The 27,584-nt window shown below is 35.8% G+C and overlaps 2 protein-coding genes across 4 annotated transcripts; one reads left to right on the forward strand and one right to left on the reverse strand.

Annotated features, from left to right (window-relative positions):
• Positions 1-6: 6 nt before the first annotated feature.
• On the reverse strand, positions 7-1,699 carry LOC132176007 (homeobox-leucine zipper protein ATHB-40-like; the record flags this gene model as incomplete). Its single annotated transcript, XM_059588108.1, has 3 exons — positions 1,493-1,699; positions 1,054-1,373; positions 7-48 (listed from the first exon to the last, which is right to left on the reverse strand). Coding segments are annotated over exons 1-3 (456 nt in total), but the record flags the coding sequence as incomplete, so codon positions are not given.
• A 10,870-nt stretch (positions 1,700-12,569) lies between these two features.
• Positions 12,570-22,135, forward strand: LOC132175370 (uncharacterized). 3 transcript variants are annotated; one of them, XM_059587303.1, is made up of 5 exons: positions 12,570-13,002; positions 14,365-14,424; positions 14,522-14,590; positions 20,493-21,264; positions 21,377-22,135. In XM_059587303.1, the coding sequence occupies exons 1-5, from the start codon at positions 12,674-12,676 to the stop codon at positions 21,401-21,403; spliced, it is 1,257 nt and encodes a 418-aa protein (XP_059443286.1). In that variant the 5' UTR covers positions 12,570-12,673; the 3' UTR covers positions 21,404-22,135. The 3 variants fall into 3 exon arrangements, with proteins under 3 accessions (XP_059443286.1, XP_059443287.1, XP_059443288.1); XM_059587304.1 differs by having other exon boundaries at positions 21,380-22,135; XM_059587305.1 differs by lacking the exon at positions 21,377-22,135 and adding an exon at positions 19,128-19,266 and having other exon boundaries at positions 19,893-20,583.
• Positions 22,136-27,584: the final 5,449 nt, after the last annotated feature.

The following is a 27,584-nucleotide window of genomic DNA, read 5'->3' on the forward strand; positions in this document are numbered from 1 at the left end:
TTGGATCTCCTTCTCTGCCTCCGACAGTTGCTCCTTCAGCTTCAGCACCTGCAAATCAATCAATGGGGGGTGTCAAAATAGTTTGTGCGCAATTTTTCCCTTGTGATATTTTTTTTAAAAAAAAAACATTTGTCACGTGGTGAGTGGGCCTCGGAAAGGCCCATCACCCAGCCACCTTAAACAACAGTGTACGGTCGCTCGTGGGAATACATATAGTACCGTTTGTTGTCTCATGAGGTGGCAGTACACTGCTCCTCGGTCAATTCATTTTTCTGGCTTTCTGTTAATTTTCTACAGCCGTAGCCCACCAAGGTGGCATGGCTTCGAGCCCAGAGCTCATGCACGTTCTTATGCCGTGGGTCACCCTCCTCCATTTCTTTTTTTTAAAAAAAAATAAAAAATTTAATATATTTCTTCCATTATTACAGGATTAAATAGTAAACCGCATCAAGACACGCATTTACGAATAAAATATTAAGTTGCTTAGCCAGTCAATTGCGTAAACAATTAATTTCTCGTCCAAAATTAGTGTTAATTAAACTGGGTAAAGTGAGTGATACTCTCTCACAAGGATTTGTTTGGATACTGCGAAACCAGAGGAAAAAAAAAAGGACAAAACAAGAGCGAGTTTCATTGTTACGTTGTCTTAATTATATACTACTATTTATTAAATAGCATTTTTCATTTGTAAATGGGTAGACCAAGTCAAGCTTGTTATATATATATACTTGACAAACTCGACCGAGAAAGAAAATAAAAATTACTGGGAATTCATACTTTTCCTTCTTTTCTCGGAAACCAAACGGGGTAAGTAATAGAACTAATTAAAGCCTAGCAAATAGCTAAAAAAAAAAAACCAACACAAGCAGGTGATCAATCAAAGAAGATGAAAGTTTTCGATACTTCAGAAACTGGAAAGCAGAAAATGAGTTGGAATTACTTTTCCGTCTTTTTCTCGGGAAACAGACAGGTTAATTAAAGTAAAAACATAGCAAATAGAGTAATAAACAAAAAAGAAGTGGAAACAAAGATCTAGAGAGAAGGAAAAGGGACCTCAGACTCAAGCCGGCATTTCTCGAAAAGGGTGCTTTCCTGCTCTTTCTTCAAAACAGAGTACTCTTCCTCCAATTTCTTGTTCCTCCAACGAGCCCTACGGTTCTGGAACCAAACGGCAACCTGGCGCGGCTCCAGACCCAACTCAGAAGCGAGCCGGTCCTTCCTTTCCGACTCCAACTTATGTTCATTTCCGAAGTAACCCTCGAGAAGAGTCACTTGGTCCTCGGTTAGCTTACGCTTCTTGATCCCGCCGCCGCCGCTGCCGCCGCCTTCTCCTCCTTTGCTCTTCTTACGGCGTCGTCTTGGTTTCGACTCACCTGAACATGCATCATCACCACAAGCTCATGTTAATCGTCAACGACAGGTGCAATTAATAGAAGCACACAAAAAACCTTTTTTTTTTTTTTTTGCTGCGCGCTTTGGAGTCGACACAAACCTTGTTGGGTGGTGGTGGTGGTGGTGGTGTATGCATCAGCGTACAGTGGAGAGAAGTGTAGCATATTTTCCTGACCGTTCATGGTGATTGTCATCCCTGATCAGATCCTGTCTCTCTCAGTCACTCTGCTCGATCTTATGTTTCCCTCAGACCCAAACACACCCAATACTGTTCTCCCATGAAATGATGAATGTCTTGGAGTGTCGACGCCCCTCATTTATAAGGCCAGGTGTTTATCTTCCCACCTTTTGTGTTCCAACTACAATTTTACTTTACCAAAATACCCTTTCTTTTTCTAGAATATGACGGCATTTGCCATTCTTTCCCATTAAATATTCATTGTATTAAAATATACAATTCTTAGGATACAGTCTTCCCTTTACCATATATATGCCACTCAATTATGTTATAAAAATGCAACCAAAATGGTGGACAAAAATACTAATTTATTTAATCCTTTTTTTATGTGTTTTCTTTTCCCTTAAGGATTTGCCAAATAATTTCGTTTGTTTGGAAAGGGGAGACATGAATGTTTTCTTCTCCATGCTTCTCCTATGAATATCCATAATCGAAAATTTAACGGTCAGGCCTACACTGGTTATTACCTTCTTCTTCTGCTTTTTCTTGGTGCGTTTATCTGAATCCTATATAAAAATGTCTTACATTATCCACTCAAATGACTATCAATTCAAACTTATAATTACTGTGAATCCCAATTCATTCTACCCCAGATAAATAAAGAGAGAAATAGTAGGGTCAGGATAGGCTTTCCTAATCAAGTAATTAAGAAGGAAAGATAGGGCCATTATGTTATGGATGAGAGAAGTCTAGAGCTACTAAAAATCACTCACAACCTTGTAAAATTTGGATGGGTGGGGATCCCAAACCTGACCACCTCGAAGTCAGTAAACAAAAATGGTGGTTGGCCTGTGGATTTGGACATCAAAGTCACTTTTGTTGTCCAATTGGGTGGTATTCTCCTCTTTCTATGTCTACAATATAGCCAAGCCGTACTCAATTTAGCTTAGTTATGGCTAATTCCTACAAACACCCCTCATCCTCATGCGTGGCTCGAGATGGGTGAAAAAATTAATGTGAAAAAACATTTAACGTTAACTATAGTCTATAATAATATAATCTATTAATCTTCCCAATCAAAGCCCAGTTAATTAGGAGGCCAGGGAGAGAGGGCATAAAATATTGCTACTATCGGAGCATAAAAGGACACTGCAAATACCGTCATTGTTGACGTCGTTGCCATCTCTACCAATTGCAAGTTATAGCAATTAAGCACCCATGTAGGGAGATATTCTGATTTCCATTTTTATCACCAAGATAATTATATTTTGTGATAACATTAACATCCACTTGATGATCAAGATTCCGATTAACTAATTTAGTACAAAATGTCAATTATCAATTGACCTAACATTCATGTGTGTGATCGAAATGGTGTACATGATAAAGTTTAATTGATGTATGGAATAAATGTTTGTGGGATCACACACGTACACAAATCTAGGGGTGCAAAGGCGGGCGGTTTTTAAAACCGCCCGCTAACCGTTAACCGCTCTAACCGCTAACCGCTCTAACCGCTTAACCGTATTAACCGTAACCGCTAACCGCTAACCGCCTTTTTATATAATATATTTTTATAATTATAATTATAAAAATAATTATACATATAACATAATCACTTGATCATTAAATCACAATTTTTTTTTAAAATAATTAAATCACAATTTGAGTATTAATATATTATATTATCATTTATATGATTATATCACATGAGATTGATCATTAAATCATTTGATTATATAATAACAAATTGTACATATATAATATGACATAACTCATAGGTATACCAATTCATACTAATACAACAATTAAATATCTAGAGACTTATTTTCAATGTATGTTATAAACTTATAAGTCTATATAAGTCTACATATGCATATGAATAATATAAATGTATAATATCAATACTTAATCATATGATTCGATGACAATTCAAATACTTTATTCAAGACTTCAAGTGAATCATATTATTAATGTACAATGATGATGTGATTCGTATAATATCAAATTAAGTAATTGACATTGGATTAAACAATGACCAATGTGTTACTTATAAACACAATTTAAGTATTAATGTATTATCATTATAATTTTAGTAATTTATATATTATCACTATAATTGATATGATTATATCACATGATGACTTGATCATTAAATCATATGATTATATAATAATAAATAATACATATATAATATGACATAACTCATAAGTCATAAGTTTACAAGTTAATCATATGATTCATGTACAATGATAATCACAATTGATTCAATTGAATTAAACAATATATTACTTATAACTACAAGTCTACAATTTAATTAAAGCATTATTAGATACTTTAGGAATTTAGAATTTAGGAGTTTGAACATTACCATTTACCATTAGATATTAAGTTCAATTCAAAGAAAAAATATTATAAGTAAATATGATAAGAATTTAAATAATTAATCATGTGAATCATATGATATAATTTAATGAGACTATATGATTATATAATATCAAATTAAGTAATTGACATTAGATTCAACAATGTGTCACTTATAATTACAATTGAAGTATTAATGTATTTTTTGAACATTTTTTAGAAAAAGAAATTTAACCATTTTTTTTAAAAAAAAAAAAAAAAAATTAACCATTTTTTGAACAATTTTGAATTTTTTGAACCATTAGTAACAATTTTTTTAAAATTGAATCATTGATAGTTAATAGTTTTATCCTTCAACCTTTTTTTTTTAAAAAAAAAAATTATATAGAAGGCAAAACTACATTGTTTTGCACCTGTATATATTCATCTCTTTCTTCCAACCCTAAATCTCACGAAATCTCAAAATCACTCAAAGTTGCTGAGCAGCCTCTCTCAAGTCTCAACTCTCTCAAACTCACCCTCTGCTCATGATCGGCTCAACGAAAATACTAGGTAGTTTTTTTCTCAAATTAGACAGCCAAGGTCAGTGATTTTGGGTTCATTTTCTTGGAGTTTTTCCCGAGCTACTTTGATTTTTGATTTCCTACTATTTTACAATTATTTCCAATGATTTTGGGTCATTTATTGTGTATTTGTTGATTATTGGGGTATGATCGGAATGGGTTTTGGATTATATTGGGCCCAATAAGATATTAAAAATACAAGAAAAAAAAATGAGGGTAAAAAAAAGCTCAAAAAGCCCTAAAGAAAGCCAAAAAAAAAAGCCCAATTTTAAAAAAGCGGTTAGCGGTTGCGGTTAGTGAAATTTACTAACCGCTAACCGTAACCGCCTTTGCACCCCTACACAAATCTCATCCTAAACATCCATCAGGGTTGTCAATTCGTGTTCCTATTTCTGGTTCGAGTCACGTCAATGCATGAGTATAAAACTATATAAGTTAACTTTAATTCCAACCCGTTTAATTAAATGAGTCAAGCCTTTCAACTCTATGTTATGTGTCGGATTCGGGTCTATATAGGTCAGTACTTACCCGATCCATTTAATCAAACGAGTTAGTTCCCCAATCCTAATCTGTTAATTTCTTACCGAATTTGTGGGTCATGTCTAAAATTATTTGCTCTAGATTGATTGAGGATAATATTAACTATAAGGGGGAGACAAAATCCCTTCAAGTTCTCTTTTAGGAGATATTGGATTGCAAGTGCAACACTTTGGACAACTTACTTTTCCTTTGTACAAATTAAAAACAACGACATGAGTCCCTTTCTCTCAACTTGTAATGGCTTTGGCTTGACCAACTTTCGAGGACTATTTTGAGAGTGGACAACAACATCACATGCATCCACTTGTTCTTTTGCCCTAGAAAAAGGGTCCATTGTGGAAATGAAGCAATGGGAACCCGAAGGTAAAATCAATGGTAAAAACCAGAAAAAAATAAAAATAAAAATAAAAAAAGAAGAAGAAGTACATGCATGCAATGATTTCTTGCCAGCCAATCACTTCTTAAGATTGCCTCTTTCAACGCAGTCAAGATAAGAACAAAGTTTGTAAGACCATTTTACCATTGGACATGTAAAATGCAAAAATAAATTAAGATTTATATGTTGAAGTACATCATTTATTGTAAAGAGTGATGGACTAACAAGTCTTAGATACCCCTCACTTTTGAAGTGGAATGAATTCTTTTCATAAAAGGATTCTGTTTGTAAAGCTTTACTTCTAGTTGTGATGGGTATAATTATATGAAATGGCTTAATTATTCCATCACTTTTAAAACCCATAAACCCTAAACAACCAACCCCCCCCCCCAAAAAGAAACGGTAGGTACATTGAAAAGGACTTTTGTGATCTTGGAATTCTGCTAATGCATCCAAAAGGTGGTTCCAAAAAAAAAAAAAATTCTTAATTGCTCTATCCCCTAATTATTATTATTATTTTTAAGTTTCACCCCTCAAGCTAAAAGTTCTAATTTCGCTCTTGGATTGACGTAACAAGTAAAAAATTTTATTTCAACAAGGATTAGTCCAAAAGCCGATGAATACTGGCATATCAACCACCGAATGAGATGAGCGTGTAGTATATAAGTAGCATTACTTAATAAAAAAAATATAAATCAACTAATGTATTTAATTTTGACAATCAATTTGGAAAAGGAACAGGCTTGAGCAGAGTGTTAGGCTCAAAGTCGAAGCCAAATTCAAAAGGTCGACCAGCTGAAAACTTTTGGTAGAAAGTGTGACAAAGACATCTTCCATGGCAAGGAAAGGCACATGGGCGCAACTAACAACTTTAACACGTGTCAACAATCCATAAATGTCCCCAGGGACCACACTATTATCCATCCACGTGTAGCATCACCAAAGCATAGACAGATTGCACGCCTGCCCACCAATTAGCACTCACCCGTCCACATTCTGCAGCAACGGCAGTACTCGCCGTGTAATATGCATTCCAAGTACTCTTCGCTTTGCTCACTTTTCTAATTTTCTTAATACTTTTTTCTTTATTTATTTATATCTCTCAGTATTTTAGTTCATAAATATTATTCCAACCCTCGTAAATTTTTTTTTTTTTTTTTTTTGGTGTTGGTAAAGCAAAAAATAATAGTTAAACTAAAAATATTTTAAGCTTTTTAATTTGGTTTCAAAAAATAATTTTCGTTTTAAAATTTCAAAAGTAAAAGTTTAGGAAAAAATGCAAAATTAGTCATTGTGGTTTACCTGATTTACGTACAATTAGCTCAACGTGCCAAAAAAAATAATTTAGTCCATACAGTTAAATTCTGTCTACTAATTTAACATATTTTGTTAGTATGAAACTGATTTAAATAGGATAAGTATCGAAATTTTATTAGTTCTAACGTTTCACGCTATCAAAATCTGTTAAGTCAGTGAAAAAAATTTGACTGTAGGGACTAAATTGTTTTTTTGGCATATCTCAGGAACATTTGAGTTTATTTTGAGTTAACTGCAAATCAGGTAAACTACATAGATTGATTTTGTATTTTTTTTCCAAAAGTTTATCTTTCTCAAACCATCAAAATACTAACTGCCGGACCTTCACCGAAAGTTGTTAGAAATTACCGGCCGTTTTTTGTCATCGCTCATTTTCTATATGAGCAAAATAATGTCTAGGTGAAAAATGATTTTCAACGAAAAATATTATACATTGAAACAGATAATTAAGCAGGTAGATGGATTTGCATATTATGAATGGAATTTATTTCACATTATCCTCTAGTGGGTCTTATTGTGGACCATAGAACTTGTGTAAAAGGATGACAAAATGTTTCTTCCAAAGATATTTATGCTTCCCTCACCACCACCACATCTAAAAATGGCAACATTTTATCTAACATGATGAAGGTGAAAGAAAAAAAGTCAGAACACTTGCCTTCGCCATATTACATCAAGATCATTTTCCCATTTTCTTTTTCCATACAACTTTATCTCAAACAAGTTATACATCCATATGGTCTATTTTGGGGGGGAATATTTGTATTACATCATAGGGTTTGTACGTAAAATTCGTGGCTAGTTTTTATCTTTTGGGCCATATTCAGTGAATGCATGCATCTAGCTACCCCTGCATTATAGGTCTTATGATGATGACTCACTCTCCATCTCATCATTATGAGCTCATGAATGCATATAGGGGTATCCCATTGCGACACGTGGGAGGTTCTGCACAGTCCGATATGGACCCGTCGAGGCAATGCGGCAGAGAGTTGTCAAGGAAAGTGGTGAGGATGTGGTTGTCTGTCAGAGAAGTTTGCCGGGGAGCACTGATTGGCGATCTATATATATATATACCATGTGTTTTAGGCCAATGGGGAAGCGACACCTAAGGCTTCTTCGTTTTGGTTGTCTTGTCTGGCAAGTAATTTCCAAATCAAGTTGGGGTTATTTTAAGCAAAAATAGATAAGGCCCTGTGAGAGTTGGGTTTATTATTATATTATTTGTTTAATCTTGCTAGGGTTAATTCAGAGTTAAGTAAAGCCAAAGGGATGGTAAGCAAGAAGGATAAGGATCGAGAGAGAGAGAGAGAGAGAGAGAGTCAGAGAAACAAAGAGATTCTCCAAATTAAAAGCTCTCAAGCAGCTGGCAGATAAAGTTAATCATTTCATAATCTTTGTGATGATTTTAATAAGAAATTAAGAGAGAAAAAGAAATAGTAAAGGTTTGGTGAAGAAGATGCGCATGGCATGGAGGGGATTCTTTTGGTATGCTTTTGAGTTGTTTTTGAGTTTAATATACGTGGCCTTGAGTACTAATCAAATATATCAAACCCTAAAAAAGCCTTAAATTAATGGGTGTCATCTTTATCCCGACACCTCCAACCCCTGTTTCCCAACTTCCAGCTCTCATTTGGATACTCAAGGAACACCCATTGGTGATCTGTGATCATGATCAGGATTTCTCATTTTCTTTTAGCTAATCAAAGCTCTGCCCTCCATTGAGGAAAATAAAAAAGATATATATATATATAAACCCTAAACATCTAAGCAGATTTGGAACTATCTTCTTTACATGTGTCAACGACATCTAAATTATTAATTTATATATATTCAAAACCAATTCTTTCATTTTCATTCCTTTTAGATAATGAAAATATATATAATGGTTAAAGCTAATTAAAGCTCAGATTATTATAGGGCTGGCTCGATCATATACAGTTTTTTTTTTTTTTTTTTTAATTTTCAGTCTTTTTCAAGGGCTGAGATTAATTTATATACTAATTAATTCATCTGAAAAAGCTTGGAAGCATATTCTATAGTAATTGTCTTTCTCCCAAAAGTGGATAATATTACAAAGAGAAAACCAAATTATATATATAAGTACCCGACAGCAAATTAATTACACTGGGGTTAATGATTTAGACAACATTTATTTAGGGACTACCACCAATCAATTTCTCATGATGTGGTCTATATTTTCTCTTTTATTATTATTATTATTATTATTTTATCTTATTAAAAAATAAAAAATAAAAATAAAAAGGTATATAATATAGGCAATAGCCAATAGGACATATGCCCCCCACGTATACATAAAGCTGCATGGATAGGGATGTGTGATGAAAGCAGCGAGCTAGGGCTAGGGGCTCTTCTTCTTCTGGAAGTCAAATTTGTTTGTGCTGTATGTGCCACACAGTATCCTCCCATGTTTCCCTCCTCCCATACTCAACCCTTCACGCTCTCTCCTCAAACTCTCTGCTAAGAAAAAAACTATATTACCCCCACCATATTCTGACTCACGCATGATTCTGCGAGGAATGCAAGAAATCCACTCATTTCTATGATCTCTACCAAAAAAAAAAAAACTATTGTATATGTGTTTTTTTATTACTTAGATTTCCACAATCCTTGAATTACGCCTTAATTCGGGCATCATCATGCTCTAACTTCAAGGTGTAGAGTGTAGTAGCCCTAGGCACCCTAATGTATATTGCGCGTGGCGTTTTTCTTTTTGAAGTGGTTTTTATTCGAAAACAGTAGTTATCCTTGGTGAGCATAATTATAATAATTATAATAGTACATGTTTTGCTTAAAGTCACACTGAAAAAAGTCTAGATAGTAAAAATCGCAAACTTTCTCTTAAATCTGACTAAAATTATAGTTTAATTTAGTCAAATCAAGGCATCAGCAAGATTTAAGACGGCTAATACTATTAAGATTAAAATGGCACATGCCTGCTTGGGGTTGCATTGAAAAAAGTCTAGACAGTGAAAGATTGGGAAAATTGCAAGTGTTCTCTCAAACCCGACTAAAACCATAATCTGATTCAGTTCTATTAGAGCATCAGCGAGGTCTAAGACGGTTAATACTATTAAGATTAAAATAGCACGTGTTTGCTTAGAGTCGTACTGAAAGAAGTCCAGACGGTGAAAATTGCAAGCGTTTTCTTAAATCCAACTAAAACAATAGTCTCATTCAATCACATGATCAGGGCATCAACGAGATTCAAGACGGCTAATACTATTAAGATTAAAATAGCACCTACATGTCTACTTGGAGTCGCATCGAAAGAAGTTTAATTTAGACAATGAAAATTGCAAACATTCTCTCAAATCCAACTAAAATCATAGTATGATTCTTTCTTTTTTTTTTTTTCAAATAATATCGATATTATTTGAAAAAAGAAATTTCCAGAAATAAATTTGAAAAAAGAAAAAAAAAAATTTTATTAATTTTTTTATACTTTAGTAACATGTCAGAAATTGACACGTTACTAAATGTTTTTGAAATAACATCCAAATTAGTAACACGCCGCACACATTACTAACCACATGTTACTAACATTTAGTAACGTGTCAAGCCCATTGACACGTTACTAAAGTGTCGTTACTAATCAAAAGTTTTTTGCCGTATAACTAATACTGTTAAGGTTCGATTCTCATTTTGAGAGTCGAACTCTCACCTTATTATACGTCTAACCACTATGAGATGACGTACGGGAGAAGCTTAAAAGCAGAGGGGGATTAATAAACCTACCCCCACATGAAAAATTGATTGATTGGTGAAAAAGATGGGAGGTCAAAGTGATTGAGAAAGAAACCCATGAAGAGACGGCTCTTGAATAATGTGTATATTTAAATGAAGGCAAACTCTTTCGTTGTCACTTTCGTTTAGGCAAAGCTCCAAACCAAGCCAACATGCAAAGACATATAAAGTAGGATTATTATTCTCCATGCCTAAAGCAACAAATCTTTCCAGCAGCTCATGTCAGTATCCTCGAGGCCTTTTTATATTGTTGATGGAGTTAACTAAAGTCTCAGTCAATACTTTGTTTATTGTAAAGATGGAGGAATTGCAGGAAACGTGAATGGTGGACAAGTGGGAGACGTGGCACTATTCCTTTGACTCTTCTCTTCTCTTCTCTTCTTTTCTCTTCTTTTCCTTTGGGTTTTTATTTTCTTTCACGGTTTTTAAGGATTCTTAAGCACATGGTAACCAATAGTAACCTTCTTTTTAAGGGTTAAATACCAAATACCTCTTGGGGTTTGGTAACTTTATTTTTACTTTTATAGGGTTTTATTTTTATCACAGGACCTCTTTGGAGTTTTAAAAAATGACCAAGTTAGTCCATCCGTTAATTGACCGTTAAGACTGACACGTGGACCAATAAGATGTTGACACGTAGCACATATTTAATTTTTAAATTTTTTTTTAAAAAAAATTAAAATGTATTTTTTTTTATAAAAAATAAAATAGTGGTCGAAAGCCACTGGCACCGGGTGGTTCGGCCACCCCTTTATTCTGGTGGGTCAAACCACCCCCCAGACGATCGGAGATCATTAGTGGTTTCACAATTTCAGTGAAAGCCCATGGGGTGGTCGAGCCACCCCCAAGCATAAGGAGGGTCGAGCAATTCCAAATGGTCGAGCTAAATTTTAATTTTCTTTTTTCTTTTTTTTTTTAAAAAAAAAAATACATTTTTTTTTTAATTTTTTTAAAAAAATAAAAAAAATAAAATAGGTGGCATGTGTCAACATCTGATTGGTCCACGTGTCAGTCCTAACAGTCAACTAACGGATTGACTAATTTGGTCCTTTATCAAAACTCCAGGGGGATCCTGTGATAAAAATGAAACCTCAGGGGGGGTAAAAATAAAGTTACCAAACCCCAGGGAGGTATTTGGTATTTAACCCTCTTTTTAATTTGCTAGATTAAGGGTTTTTCCCTTCCACGTGGAACACGAGTCGAACTATTGGAGTGGCCAGGTCACACGTGTCATGTAGACTCTAGTGTAGCAGATCCGACGACAGTTGATACCTACAAAACTACGTTGTGTGTTTGCTAAGTGGATGTGTGAGGTCCACAGCATGGCCTTAATTAAGGCATTTTTTTTTAAAAACAAAAAGAAAATTGTATAATTTTTGAGTTGTAATTCATTTATTATTATTTTTTCAAGTCTAATTAACTCTAAAATAACAACCTTATGGATAAAGTTCACTAAGTACACTTTTGAGCATGGACCCATGCTCAATGGGATCCACAAGCCAAGAGGGTCAAAATTTATTTTGAAGTTCCGACTCATTTGGAGTGGGAATTAGGCCTAAGGTGGGCAATATAGTGACCGTAACCAACCTAAACGAGTTGGTTAGAGGTAATAAGTAACCCTTATGGACTATTGTCAGGTAGTCAGTTAGTATTAAACTCGTTTATCGATTGTATTTAAGGTAAGAATTGATATGAGATGAGCACCGACCGGAGGGGGTCGATTCTCAGTCTTATTTATGAGGGCATGGTGGCTTGGGAACTTAAACTAATTAATTAAGAACATAGTTAAAAATACAATTAGAAATTACTAAAAAAAAAAAAAAAAACTTGGAAAAAGAAAATAGATTCGAAAAGTGATCATTTCATTGTTGAAGAAGGTGTTGGGCTTCAACATGAATTGATTGTAGTTAAGGGTTTATATAGAAATGGACTTTCGGATACCTTAAAAGAAGTAGGCTGAAAATAGTTTGGGCCTTATTTGATCAAGCTATTGGGCTTTCTTTTTCTCATTAATAGTTTAACCCCCCATATTCACTCTATTTACAATTATACCTACTGAGTCACTGTCTCTCTTCCCCCCAATCCACCGTCGCTCTCTGGCCTCTGCAATGTGCTCCAAACCCCAAATATTCGGCCCGAACCCGACCCGACCCGACCCGACCCAAAAGCTAAGACATGTCAGCGCCGAAAGCGAAGCTCCTCTGCAACTTCGGGGGAGAGTTGACTCGCCAACTCGGCCGAGTGAGCTACGTCGGCGGCAAGACGAGGCTGGTCCTCGTCGACCGGTCGTTGAGCTTCGAGGGGCTACGATCCAAGATGATTCAACTCAGCTGTGTCGCGCCGAGTTGCATCGAGATCAAGTTCCAGCTCCCCGACGAGACCCTCGACTCGCGGCTAGTCTCGGTCGAGTGCGATGACGACGTCGTCGCCATGCTGAGCGAGTTCGAGGCCTCGCAGAGAATCCCGCTATATTTGTTTGATACTGGCGCTGAATTGTTTCTCAGGTTAGGCTCCGTTTGGCTGCTGAGAAAGTGACGGAAATGAAAACAGCATGAAAATGTTTTGCATTTCCTATTCTGGTGTCGTTTTGGTTTGGGATTTTGAGATTCTAATAGAGAAATTACTTAATTCTGTTGAGAGTTGTTTGAGTGAAACGGTTCTTTGGTAAACTTGACGTGGAATCATGTTTTGTAGCTAGGGTATGTTTGTTTGGTTACTGAGAAAAAGCCGCAAAGAAAAAGGAAATGAAAATTTTACCAAGTATGTTTTTTGAAAGATTCATAGTTTGCACTTTAATTGGAGAAACGAGTATGTTGAGAATCTTGAGTTAGTTTAAGTGAAATAGTAGCGGAGGATCCACGAGGGGTTATTTTATTTTGTAGAATGTGATTATTGTTTGGGTTTGTTTGGTTGCTGGGAAGCTGCACCAAAATGCAGGTGGAAGTTTTTTTTTAAGAGATCATTTTTTTTGTTGTTGAGGTAGATACAACGGAATTTTTACTTTTGGCTTGGTGGAATTCACTTGTTTGGGTGCTGAGAAAATGGGGGGAAAGGACCTAATCGTGCTTTTGGAAATGACCATCCGCTTGGTTGTTGATGAAAGGTTGCACAAGATTTTAGAACTTCAAGCGCAAGAATGGTCATGATAAGGACTCATAGAGAATAAAGGATTCCACTCAGCTAGCTTAAATAGACCAGTGAAGAAACGACTCATGCTTGGACTGAGTTGGTTGCAGAGAAAGTGCAAGAAAGTAAAAGAAATAGAAAGCTTGAGTCCTGCTTTTCCTCATATATATTATCCAGAACTGAGATTACAATATAACTCAGCTGAAAAAATTTCCCACTAAATAGAGTTTTTCAGTATTTGGGAAGCATAGATTTAAGATGTTAAATATCAATTTAGTCTCTGTACTCCTTTTTTGGCACCAAAGTAGGGACTAGAATCTGTTTTGTTCCTGAGAAATCGGAATTTTGGTTCTTAATCAATTTTTTGGGCAGAAGTTGAGTTGTTTCCTGATGAGTGAGCCACTAAAAATGTGAACCTTCAACCTTCCCCCACTCCCTTCTGGATTCATCTCAGTTTCTCGGTCTCCAGGGGCTGGTTTAGTGGCTGAGCAGTCTGTGAAAGAAATTTTGCATCTTAAAGCGCAGGGAAAATGTTGGGAAGGAAAAGAAATAAGTAGAATTTCTAGCAAAAGGAACCGGAGAAACTTAAATTAACACTTATTATGGAGCTTAATACTTTGATTTCGCTAATGAACTAGTTGAGTTGGGTTTTTTCTGATTTATGAAAATGTGGTTATTATTTTTATCTGGGTTGCAGTAACATGTTGAATTGATCATGGCTGGGATTTGATTTATTGCAGAGAGAATGGTACTCCAGTAGTTCAGCATACAGTAATTGATGGTCCAACATCAACTCATGGGTATGGAGAACTTGCTCATCTCTGTTGTTTAGTCATTAAAAATGATTTTGATTTGCTACTGAGAGTTTACTGATGCTGTGGATGATCTAATTTGAAGAGAGATTGTGGTTCCAATTGATCCACAAGAGTTCATTGATGCTGAGGATGATCTAGTTTCACTTCCCAGGTATGAGAAGAGATTATAATTGTATGGGTAATGCTTCATACTACACCCCCATCTCACTGGGCCGATGCAGTAGTGCCTATCATCCCTTAGATATTTTATTTTTTAAAGCTATTGACTGATAAACTCTACGACATCAGCCCAGTGAGATGAGAGTATAGTATGTAGTATTACTCTAATTGTATACCTGTTGAAATTTGAATATCAATTTTTTGTTTTTGGGTTTAATTCTCTCTAGAAATGATAGATCATTATGCTATTACTTTTTAAGTAGTTGTGGATATCTATGCCTACCAAACTTTAGTGTCCGAATGTTTTGAGATGCTAAATTTAGACTTCAACGCACACAAGCAACAATTGTGCAGTAATTTAAAAAATAAAAATTCTGCAGCGAATATAATTCAAACCACTCAAAGCAATAAAAGCATGCACACATCAACACACCAACTTTTGTTGATGAAGTGAAAACCATTTGAACTCTTTTAAAGTAAAACAACTTCGAAATAGCTAAATCAAGGAAATCAATCACTAAGAAAGAATACTACACTTGCATAGTACACTTACAACCCACAGTAATGACTAAGCCATTCTGTGTGCCAACAAGCTCCTCACTAGCCTATCTTTCTTTTTGGTTTCTTTATTAACCCACAAGTAAACTTTAATCTGTTTTGTTGATGTAGAACAGCAACGTGAGTTGAATACTCCAAGAGAATTAAGCGTCAATGCTCATACCATCAATATCTCTTAGCACAATGGAAAGCACATAGCGATTAGGAACACTCAATATCAAAGGTGAATAGTGCTGCTTATCTCTCTTAAATTCATGCGCTCAAAGCCTTTTAAGTAGACTTGAAAAAATAAGCCTTGAACCCTAAAGTTGCTTAAATCAAAGGCGGCATCCGGACAGGATTACGATGCATCCGGACATCACTAGGGTTTCATGTCTTCTAACAGGTTCATGTCCGAACACCTGCGCACACAACAACACACAAGTACTCCTTGGAGGTCATCCTGTCAGGACACCATTGCACAAATCAGCGCACATGTACTCCCTGAAGGTTAGCATGTCTAGACACCAGCGCACCCACCAGGCCACAGGTCAGTGCACAGGAACTCCCTGGAAGTCCTCTAGAAGTCCTTATGTCCAGACACCAGCACACAGGTCAGCGCACAGGAGCTCCCTAGAAGTCCTCATATTCGGACATGTGCCCACCAGCTAGCGCCCAACTTTCTGTCCAACTTCTATCTGGAAATGTGCACACAGATTTGCACAACAACTCTCTGCCAGGCCATGTCTGGACACGAGATTTTGTACTTGATATTTATTTTAGCAATCTTCAATCCAAATTCTAACTACAAAACTGCCTAATGCCACAAAATACAAAGGCGCTTGTTTTAGACATCGAATAGGCTAATTAAAAACCTAACAAACTCCTTATTTGGCCATTCGGTAACAAAACCCATTACAACATGAATTTGATTACAAGATCCCCCAAGATTCAATCTAATCTATCAAACCACAAAAATAGGTTAGATGCATTATTGAAAAGAAATATCCTGAAATACATACTGGCAATTAAATCAAATTGCTCAAAAATTGAAATCAAGAATTAAATCCAAAATTGATGAGCAATTGATCACATTTGAACAATGATAATTGAATTTCATAAATCATTCATGTCCAAGATTCAATACATCAAAGGAAAAATTCAGTACCACCCATATAACTGCTAAAAATTCAACCAATGAATCGGTTAAACCCAAAATTTCTCCACCTTTTTGTCATCAGGACAAAGTGAAAGAATCAACCATACATCCAAATGTAGCAAAAGTAACCAAAGATCAAGTTGTTTTAAACATTACATCATAAAATTAGAAAGTTAACAAGTCAAAACACATATCATGATCACGAGTCTTTTTCTTCCTCAAGTAGAACTCTGTCCAGAATGCATTTGACATGTGAGTCAATCTGCTCCACATCCTTGGACTGTGCTCCCAACTCAGTCTGAATGGCACTCAGCTAACTCCCATAACTCACCAACTGCTCTCCCATAACAGTTTGGATTGTCTCCATAGCATTCTGCCGCTGCTTCATTTCAATCAGCCTCTTTTCTGTTGCCACCCAGCGCTCATCCATACCAATCTGTCTCCTATCTCTACCGCTCATAAGCTTAGCCATGGCAGTAATCTGCTCCATGAGTGCAGCCCTGGAGACAGAGGATAAAGATGATGATGACGCATCAGGATTACCACCTGCAATTGGTGCAGGTGCTACAAGAACCTCAAGAGCATTGTCTCTTCCTTGCAGTTGAGCTTTGGATTTCTGAACAGTAGCTTTGCCAAAGAATCCTTGAGGAACTTGAATGGTTTCATTCGGAGGAATGTTTAGCTCACAAAATCTAAGAATTTTGGTGATGAGGCCAGCAAAAGGTAAGGAAGTGGTGGTGTCGTCAAAGACCTCAATCATGCAAGTAACAACATGTGAGCAAAAACAGATGGTAGTCCCCTCTGCAATCCCATAAATCATCCTAGCTCTATCAAACCCAATCTCTGAATAACGGTTTATCGGCCAGACATTTTGCATCACTATGTGAGCAAGAAGTCGCATAAGAGCAGAGAGATAACCAATAGACACTGATTTTTCATGCTCTAGCCAGAAATGCCCAGCTGTAGGATTAAATCTAGCTTGCATATCAGTGCAGTTGGGTTGATCAGGTGTAGGAAAGGGAAAACCAGGATTAGGCACAATGGGTAGTTGTGTCACTTGAGAAATAAGAGTGGGACTGACAGGAATTTTAACACGTAAAACCTTTGCGGTGAAGTGGGGAGGAGACGCACTTATATTAACCATGTTCGCTTAAAAGTCACGAACAAGGCTAAGATAAGTGTTGATTGGTTGAAACAAACTCAACCAATTCCTGTCTCAAATGATGTCAAGGATGAAGGCAATGCCAGGGTCCTCAAGGTCACTTTACCTTAACACCCTGCTCAACTATAAGGAGTCTGTTCTTCATCTTTTCCTTGAAAGCTTTTTCCATTTCTTTTCTGTATCTTTTTTGATGATTCAGCCATGACCTGAAAAATAAACCAACCAACCACAACCTTTTTTGATAAGTAACCACAACCAAAACACAGAAGTCCATCACCTAAGCTAAGGTGATTCACAAACAATGATAGTGCATGTGTCTGAACATACTACCTTACTTAGGTCAAAACCAACCTAAGTGTGGCAACCTCTCAAACTCATTCTCACTCACCAATCCTAGGTAGGAATGCATGCAAATGAGATGCTTAATGAATGAGATTTCATGAACCATGCTAGAACTCAAACTTAAGCCACAATGAGGTATGTAATGTCAAAACATGTTTTTATGATTCTAAAATGCACACAATGGATCAAAATGCCTAATGGAGTGTCCTAGAATGCAATGCCAATCAATTGGATCACAAAATCCAACAAAACACCCATTGAGGCATTTTGTTGAACACGTAGTATGCATGCTCTAAACAAGAGTGAATCAAACCAATGTCATAGTATGAAATCCATCCCGGATTGTGTCGTGTGAGAGAGAGAGAGAGAGCCCAAATGTGAGTTTTGAAAAACAAATGAGAGTTTGGGGGTTTTAATTTGAAACCCTTGATTTCGTGCTAGGCCTGTCCGGAGACGGTCAGACAAACAGAGGCATTGAGGCCTTGTTTGGTAAAGGGGTTGGAGTTGGCTTAGACACTGTTCATCACTATTTCCCAAAAAAATTAACATCAAAATATTTTAACTTTTTCACTTTTTATATCACATCATTCACTTTTTATTATTATTCAAATAAAAAAATCACTACAAAACAAATTTTTTTCACTTTTCCATATCATTTTTTCACTTTTTTATATAAAATATTCTTACTTTTTTTTTCACATCAATCTACATCAACTATAGCGTCTAGGCCAACCCATTTACCAAACACCACCTGACTCTCAGGTCCTGTTCGGACACAATTACAAGCTGTCCGGATGTGATTCCCAAAAATGTTGAATCACTCTAAAAAATCAAACAAAATATTGACACTCCCCTAAAGGTATTACCACACCACCAACCACACACATCTCAAGACAATTGAGATCAATGAATTGACATCTCATTCAGTAAATTCAACATGTTTATCAATGACATGACATTTTTTAACACTTGATGGATATCAAAGGCATACAATGCATTCATAGAATTAACAAGATAAACCATGAATTGCGTGGTGTGTGTAAGCTTCCACAAGCAAAAGACCTTAAATTGATGAGGACGTCGGGCTATGCATAGAAACGTCATGAAGAAGATTGAAAAGCTCTTTAAGCCAAAAGTCAAACCTTATGCCCTAGGGCCTAAATACCCTCATACACATATTCCCCCTAAAACTGAGCATATATTGCTTTAATGTCTTAGTAATTGTTACTTATCAAAAAAAAAAAATGTCCATTAGTAATTGTTGTTAAGCAACTTCAAATACAGTGTATTTTTCACTGTTTTTCTTTTCAGAAATTTTCTTTCTTATAGAATTGCTCAGATCATCATGGCTTCCTCCAGCCGCAATGTGTGCCCACGCATTTACATGAGCAACAGATTCCATGACAATGAAGCTGCTGCCCTCTTCCATTCAAAGTTTACCTCTCCTATTCTTATTGTTGAGAGAGAGGTAAACTTTCTTGAGTGCTAGGTCGCCCTCATTCATAGTCTTTGATTTCCATCATTGGCGTCCCCTTGTTACAATCTTCCCGCTCCCGCGCCCAGTTTGGTTTGTGAGTTTTACTCCAATATTTATGATATTGGGGAAGATTTTTCTTTTAATGTTTACCTGAGTGGTAAGCATTTGCATGTCACGCCTGATTATGTTGCCAAGACATTTGGCATTCCCCGGGTGCCTAACCCTGAGTGCCCACTCTCTGCTGCCACTGCTCCTACAGGTAGCATGCTGATGTCTTGTATCTCTCCATCTGTGAGAGGATGGCTCATTTGAGATGTAGAGTTTGGCATAGGCCTGTTTTTATATCCCTCCTCGATTGTTGTCTCGTATTATCACTTCTGATATTTTTCCCATCAAGCATTATGGTACCGTAGGGATAGACAGGGCGCACTTGCTGTATGCTCTTAGCAACAGTTGATGGTTGATTTTGGGAGTCTCTTTTGTCGGGTTGTAGAAAGAAACTCAGTCTTCCCTATGCTTGCTTGATCACTCGGTTGGCTGAGTTTGCTGGTTTTACTTTTTCTGATTCTGAGCCCCGCATATCTCTTCAGTCTCCTTATAGTCTTGCTACTATTCAGCGGAGTCATGCTCATATGGTGGAACCTCGTATAGCTAGGGGTGCCATGGACGATGATGATGATGTGGATGCTGATGAGAATGATGTTGAGATTGCTGAGGATGATGATGATGCAGCTGAGGATGCAGAGCATGATGTGGATGAGATTACTGGGACTGAGACATGGTCAGGAGGAGATACAACAGTCTGTTCATATGTTGTCGGATCGCCTTGACTGCATCGAGCATGCACAGAGTTCATGCAAGCATCGCAACTGACATATCTTATTTGTGCTTATTGTTGACTATTTTTATTATATTTTGTTTTTCACTGTTTAATGCTATTAGATCATACGGTTTTGATTCATGTCCTCTGACAACAGAGCTGCTAGTTTTGCATTAGTCATAGCATGTCACATCCCAGTAGTAATGACTATTCTGTGGGAAAAATATCAGTTTCAAAATATTATGCCTTCTGGTGAATTGACAAGTGTACCTTTCTTTGCCAGGATGGGACACAATGTGATGGTTTTTTGGCTTGTGATTAAATTACTCTTTAACAATTTTGATTTTACTTTGCTGTCATGCTAATCTATTGCTCAGAAACTTTTACTATATTGCAGAGATGGTGATGATGTTCCTGAGGCTTCTCAGGATAGCCAGAATAGTCCATCTATATCTGAACTGGTTAATGGAAGAGAGAGTCAGACACTAGCGGTAGGGCAGGAATTTCCTGATGCACAAGCATTTCGCAGTGCACTGGTAGCTATTGCCATTGCCATGAAATTCGAGTTGACATTTATCAGATCAGACCGAGTTCGAGTGACTGCTAAATGTGCTTCAGATGGTTGTTCATGGCGAATCCATGCATCTAAGGTTCAAGATGTTGAAACTTTCCAAATAAAGACATTGAGGGGGGAGCATTCTTGTGCAAGGCCAGAAAGGTCCAGCCATCGACAAGCAAACATGAAATGGATCTTAAGTTGTATCATGGACCGTGTGCGAGAAAATATCAATTATAAGCCCAAGGAAATCATGAGGGATATTGAGCTGGAATATGGGGTCTTAATACCATACTTGAAGGCGCATCGAGCTAGGGAAAGGGCCTTGGAATTGATACTTGGGATGCCGATAAAGGATATAGTTTTTAATCACGCTCAAGTTCAGGGAGTGGAGAATGTTGTACTTGATGTACTAGATCGGCAAAGAAAGAAACCTTTCAAGGGGAGTTCAGTGCATTGCAATCTCTGTAAAAAGATTGGACATAACAGGAGGAGTTGCATGAAGTTAAGTCAAAATGATAGCCAGGCAGAGGCTGGCAGTCTCAAAGAAAAAACTTTTCGCTGCATGCTGTGCAAACAAATTGGACATAACAGGAGAACTTGCCAAAGCAAGGTTAGATTTTTCTTGCATTATTATTATTATTATTTTCTATTTTTTGGTTTAAATGACATAGTTCTCTGTGTGCGCTCCTGTGTGGTCTAAAAAGTGTTTTCTTTTCCCGCAGCAGGTGAAACAAATGGAGATGAACTAGTTTTGTGGGCTGTATTATAGTAGGTTAGTTCTGGATGCTTCTCTCCTACACACACTCCCAAATGCACTTCTTGACATGTCACAAAAAATTACCATTAGATTTTGGATGGACTACTATTGAGTTTTAGATCTAATGATGGTTTTTAGTGTCATGTCAGATTGTGCACTTAAAAGTATAGGGTGAGAGCGTGTGTAGCAAATCTCTATATATATACATATTGAGTTTGATGGAAGTAGAATTTGCACCCTTTTTTCCCTTTTTGCTGCACTATAGTTGAAGATCTACATTGAATGTGAATTGCCACCAGGCAAATGAGATATAGTAATGGACATTTGGATATCTATAATGTCCCTTACCCTCATACCGAGAGTGAAAGGAACAGTTGCTGAGTTGGCAGGGGAGTGAATTCCGTGTAGTAACAATAGGATGTACACGGGTCAACGGCCTTAAGGCAAAGTCGGGCCTAAGGTCAACAGGCCCAACAACAGTATAATTGCTTTTGACTCTTTACAAGTTTGTTGAGAATTTTGTCACATATAATATTTTTTTTGTGAGGACACTTTTTTAAGGGTGGACAATCAGAATTAAAAGGGCAATTTATACTTGGGATACTTTGAATCAAACCCAAACAAAAGACCAGAGACCACTAAGCACATCAAACCCAAACAAAAGATTACATTGAACAGAGATAAGATCGTCCATGAGTTATAGTAAGAAAGATTTGGGGTTGAAGCCCACGAGCGCTGGAGGTTGTGAGAAGTAAGGGGAATTTATGGACCTTTATTATTCTTATTATTGAGAAATCTTACAATTACTTGGTATCAAAGAAAAAAGCCCACTTTTCACGAAATTTCATTTGACTAAATGCTTAATTTATATTTGAAATTTTTCACAAAAGAACTAGAAAAAAGAAGGCTCCCTTTTCACAAAACTAACATTATTGAGTTGGAATTAGAATTGGTTTTTTTTTTTTTTTTTTTTGAAAAAAACATAACATTTCATTCAATAATACCATGAACATAAAACTACAAGATTACTAGGTTTAGTACAAGATTTAAGACCAATTCACTAACTCATGACTAAAATCAGATTTAATACTAGATCTGTAGTCGGAAGGGAGCCGGACCTGTGCAGGCCGAAAACAGTCGCGTAAGGGGCGTGGGAGCTCAACACGGTGGGGACGCATGAAAGAAAACCCTAATAGCGGGCAGCGAAGCGGCGACACAGGTCGGCGACGACCATAGACAAAATCCGAACCTACAAAGAGCCAAAACAAGGCCAAGGAGCCCGTTGCAAAAAATGAAGGCGGGGGAAGAAAATCGGCTGGGAAGGGGCAAAAATGGAGAAAAACAGAACGGGAAAGGGAAGAGAGGAGGCATCGTGGCTAGGGCATCAGGTAAATAACTAGCACCGGAGCGAGGAGGACTAGGGGAGGAGGGCGGCGGCCAAACGGCCAACCCTCCTCCCCTATGTGGCTGAAGGGTTTCACTTTTCTCTCTGGCGGCTAGAGAGAAAAGAGACGGCTAGGGAATTAGAATTGTTAAGATTGAGACATATATCTCATAACTGGTGACAAGGATCATTTTCATTTCATTTGAAATGAATAATATTTATATTTATGGTTAGGATTTAAAGTTCTACATATGTGTACATATGGTCAATGATGACACATCTTTTAAAAAATTTCAATAATATAACATCATATGTACCATTAAATGTACCAATCATATATATATAGAAACCCCTCTTAGAAGTGTCTTAAAATTATGACATATGGCGTAAACCCATTTTTTAAAAAAATGTTAAACTGGTTTTTTAAGGCACAATTTTTAAACCAGTTTTTTAAGAGTGAACCAGTCATTAAATTAGGTTAATTAAGAGCATTTAATTATATTTTAATGATTTTCCTTACATGTGATTTCATTAAATTCAAAAATTGAATGCATGATATTGTTTTTTCAGAATTTACTACTCTCCAAAATTATAGAAAGACAACATTTAAAATTTAAAAATATACTACACTAACTACTCATAATTGAGTACAACAAAGGAGAGAAAACCTAGAGAGAAAAAACCAGACTTGTGGGGAGGTGGGAGTTCTTCCTTTCCCCTCCCCCTACTCCCCTCTTTTTTGCTCCCCCTCCCCCTTCTTGTGTTTTTTTTCCTTTCTTTTTTTTTTCAGTTTATTTTTTTGGTTTTTCTTACTAGTCTAGTTGCTTCGGCCATCCTTCTGCTTATGCTGCGCTGCCTCCATCCGCTCTCCACCATGCTGTGCCGCTCTTCGCCTCTTTAGAATCGGTTTGGCTTTTTGCCTCCCTCGCCTCAGCTGTTGTAGCTATTTGCTGATTTTTTTTATTATATTTTTGTTATTTTTTTAAATAAGGGTTTAACTTCTCCTTAGATCTACTTTCATGAGCGATCTTTGGGGTGAAAGTTTTTGTCATAGCCTTTGGGTCGAGGAGGATTAGTTTCGATGTGAGGGTTTTGCTCTTATGGCCGGGAAAAAAAAAAATTGGGAATATGAGCTACCTATGTATTAGATTGAGTCTGCCTGGAGTAGATTTGTTCTATAACTGAAGTTTGAAGATAGGTTAGCAGATGTTGAAGTCATAGATAGGTCTTGATTGTAAGATTTTTATGTTTGTTTTTATGACGTTGTAACCTCATAGCTTTTTGGCTATGAATTATTAGAGTTTTATGCTATTTGATGTAAAGGTTTTATGCTCTTAATCTTTTTTCAATGAATGAATATGAAATATTCTCCTAAAAAAAAATTTAAAAAAAAAATTGGCGAATTAGCCCATTTATTTAAAATGCTATTTTTTTTTCTTTATACTTTTCATTTTAAGAGTCTATTTAAGATTGCGTTTGAGAAATATAGTTTTTAAATTAAAAAAAAAAAAAAAAGCACTTTGACAAAAGCTTTATTTTTAAGCTATGCCAAAGGTGCGGTTTGGCATTTTTTAGGTTTTTTGACATTTAAAAGTGCTTCAAATTTTTTTACCAAACGAGTGTTTTTTTTTTTTTCTTTAAACAACCTTTTAGGGTGTTAAATGCACTTTTGAAACCCTTAAACGCAATGCCAAATAAGCCCAACCAAGTATACCTATGGGAACAAACTATGATTAATTGGTAAAATATGACATTTCTTCTCATCACATACTTACAGAAGTTGTCATTAGTTCCATAGAAGTGACTAGTCAAGGCTTTATAAAAGATGAAAGCCTTTTTTGACTTATAGTGATCATAAAAAAATACAACAATCAGCAATTGTCAAAAGCATTGAATAGGAAAAAGAGCATAATTCAAAATTGCATAGAGTAGATACTTTTCTCATAGAATTTTCAATATTCTTAAAATTGCAAGGATAACAATCAGTGATAATAAAAATATTGGTTTTTGTGCTCCAATTTGTTTTTGAATGAAGTGTTTGCGAAGGCAGAAAACTTATTGAGTTGTTTCACAGCTAAAGGCACAGTTTTATATCGAATGTGATATTCAAGTATATATATATATATATACTTTAAATACGCTTATCAAAACACAAATATTCATCCATGCCATAAATTGCAAAAAGGCATAATTAACTTTTAAAAGGATAAGTTAATGTGGACTTAATTATCTCATTTTCTGGTGACAGATTTAGTGCTAGTTGAACATAATTTCCAAAACATGAATGTAGATCTACTTTGGATGCAGATCTCTTGCGGGTCTACACATATTTGTGTCGATCCACTTTGTATGATTGTACATCGTTGTGGCTGATCAGGAATTTAGAGAAGGTAGCCATTAGCGAGTCTTTGGATGTACTTGTTAAGAGATGATGAGAAATGTTGCTCCCACAAACAGCGCCAAACTGTTGATGCAGTTTTTGGTATGGCTTGACCGGCGATGAATGGCTTGCAAAATAACAAGAGCGTTAAATGGTCTCGACCTTGGCTGGAAACTCTCTAATGCTTAAGTTAACACTCGTGTTGAGTTGAGAAATAGCATGAGCCAAGGTTTTTTTAGAAGGATTTTATCGATCAATTTACTCGATGCCTTGAGTCCCCTTTTATAAGGTTTTAGGTAACTGCTCTCTCAATGGTTGATAGATAGTAGGAGGTAGTTTAGAGATAATGGAGGTGGTTGATAGATAGTGAGACCCTTAATAAATTTTATCCCAAACAATATTATTTGGAAATGCGTTTTTTTTTAAATTGTGATTTGAAAACATTGAAAAATCTGCTTTTTCATGGAAGGGGATGCATTTTTTTTAAATATATATATATAATAAGGGAGTTTTTAGGAGGATGGCATATGAAAGGTCCTTATGAAAGGCCTTATGAAAGGTTAAACATGCATTTAAGTTGGTTAAATATGTTGAAATATTGTGCGTTTAGTCATCTAAAAGCAATGTTCCATATCACACTCTTATGACACAATTTTTGTCAATATATGACCCTTCAATTCAAAGACTTATAAATCCTCATTCCTCCAATTCTTTAACCCCTCCCGCATCACAGATTTGAACATTCTTGAATTTTATTGAGGTTTCATCCTAAATGGTTGGCTATGATAAATCTAGGAGATAACGCGGCCTTGCAAGAAACTGTCGTAGACTTTGAGCAACTAATAGGTCTGAAAGCCGAAAAGGAAAAACAAAACAGCAATGTATCACATACAAAAGTGCAAACATTAATAATTTCAAAGAAATATGCACAAAGAACTCTATTAATAATTTCAGTGATTATTGCAGGCCAGTTAAAGTGGTTGGCATTCAAACTAATAAATAACAATATTTAATCAAAATAAAAAATATAGATAATTTGTTATTTGATAACTTCTAAAAGGTAGCTCTTTAAATTTAATAAAGTAACCTTTTATTCTCAAATTAAGAGAGCATTGTGAATACTTAGAGGGAGATTCCCTTAATAGCAAAAGAATTGGGACCGTATTCAGAGATGTTTTCCTTATGATGCTAATAACGAGGAGAGCACCTTCTCTCCCTTTGGAGAGTTCGTGCACAAGGGATGGTGATCCCCTCATTCGGTCAAAAAGGCTTGCATGCTTTCCTTGTGAAAGCATCACACTTCTTTATCCATCTCTCTCCACGTGAAATGTCTAGCAATTTTTTTTTTTCTTGTTTCTTTCTCTTTAAGCTAATTCCCAAAATGTCTTTCTACCTATCTTAATACTTACAAAATCACCTCTTTTTTTTTTTTTTTTTTTTTCCCTCCAACCATAAAATGCCTACTTGTCTCATAACCTACTTTTGTCTCTTATCTTTTATGTGGTTGGGTATTTTTTTTTTTTATTTATCATTAATTAATTTTCATATACATTGTACTTCGCTAACCTACATATGTCAAAGAGATTATGGGCTTCTTTGCTAACCCTTTTTCTTCTTTCTTTCTTCCCATAAAAATGTCAAAACATTCTCACAAAAAAATTTTAAAAAGAAAAATCAAAATTCGGTCTCTTTTATATCACATCAAAATTTTTTTTTAAGCAGAAAATAATAAATAATAAAAAATAAAAAATTCTTAGATTAATTTCCATCACATATGTTGTTGCTCACTATGAAAGTAAATACCGTTTGAGAGTGCGATTTCAATAAGTGCGATTTTAAAAATTGCGTTTTTAAAATCGCTACTTTTTAAATCGCACAGGCGTTTGGTAAAACATACTAAAAAGTTTTTTTTTTTTTATCAATTGAGTGTTTGGATAACATTAGCATATAATTGCGGTTTCATAACCAAATTACCAATAAGGATGAACAAGACAGAGAGGATGAAGGAAAAAAAAAAAAAAGAGAAAAGAAGGGTTTTGATATATTTTAGGTGGGTATTCTTGGTATTTTTTTTCATTCCTGTTCTAAAAAAGGTACGCCAAATATCTTTTTAATAGAAATCGTAATTTTGTTTTAAATTCGCACTTTTTCAAATAAGTACCCTCTAATCAGCTTATAAAAATCACAGATTTTTTTGCGATTTTAAAATTTGCGTTTTTAAAATCGCAATCCCAAACACTCTAAAATTACTATTTGATTTAAAATCACAGATTATTTTTTAAAAAACGCACTCTCAAACGCACTCTAAGGTGATTGGGTGCTTTCACCAATGCATCATACCTTCGGAGGAAGTGTTTAACACAAAATATTCAATATAATCCTACTATTCATATCTCGTGTTTCGGGTTC

The sequence above is a fragment of the Corylus avellana genome, chromosome ca3 (assembly GCF_901000735.1).
Source record: "Corylus avellana chromosome ca3, CavTom2PMs-1.0".
Taxonomy (NCBI): domain Eukaryota; kingdom Viridiplantae; phylum Streptophyta; class Magnoliopsida; order Fagales; family Betulaceae; genus Corylus; species Corylus avellana.

Coding starts and splice junctions, on each gene's coding strand:
- LOC132175370 (XM_059587303.1), top strand. CDS start 12,674: ATGTCAGCGCCGAAAGCGAAGCTCCTCTGCAACTTCGGGGGAGAGTTG. Junction 13,003..14,364: donor GGCGCTGAATTGTTTCTCAG/GTTAGGCTCCGT, acceptor GATTTATTGCAG/AGAGAATGGTACTCCAGTAG. Junction 14,425..14,521: donor GGTCCAACATCAACTCATGG/GTATGGAGAACT, acceptor TCTAATTTGAAG/AGAGATTGTGGTTCCAATTG.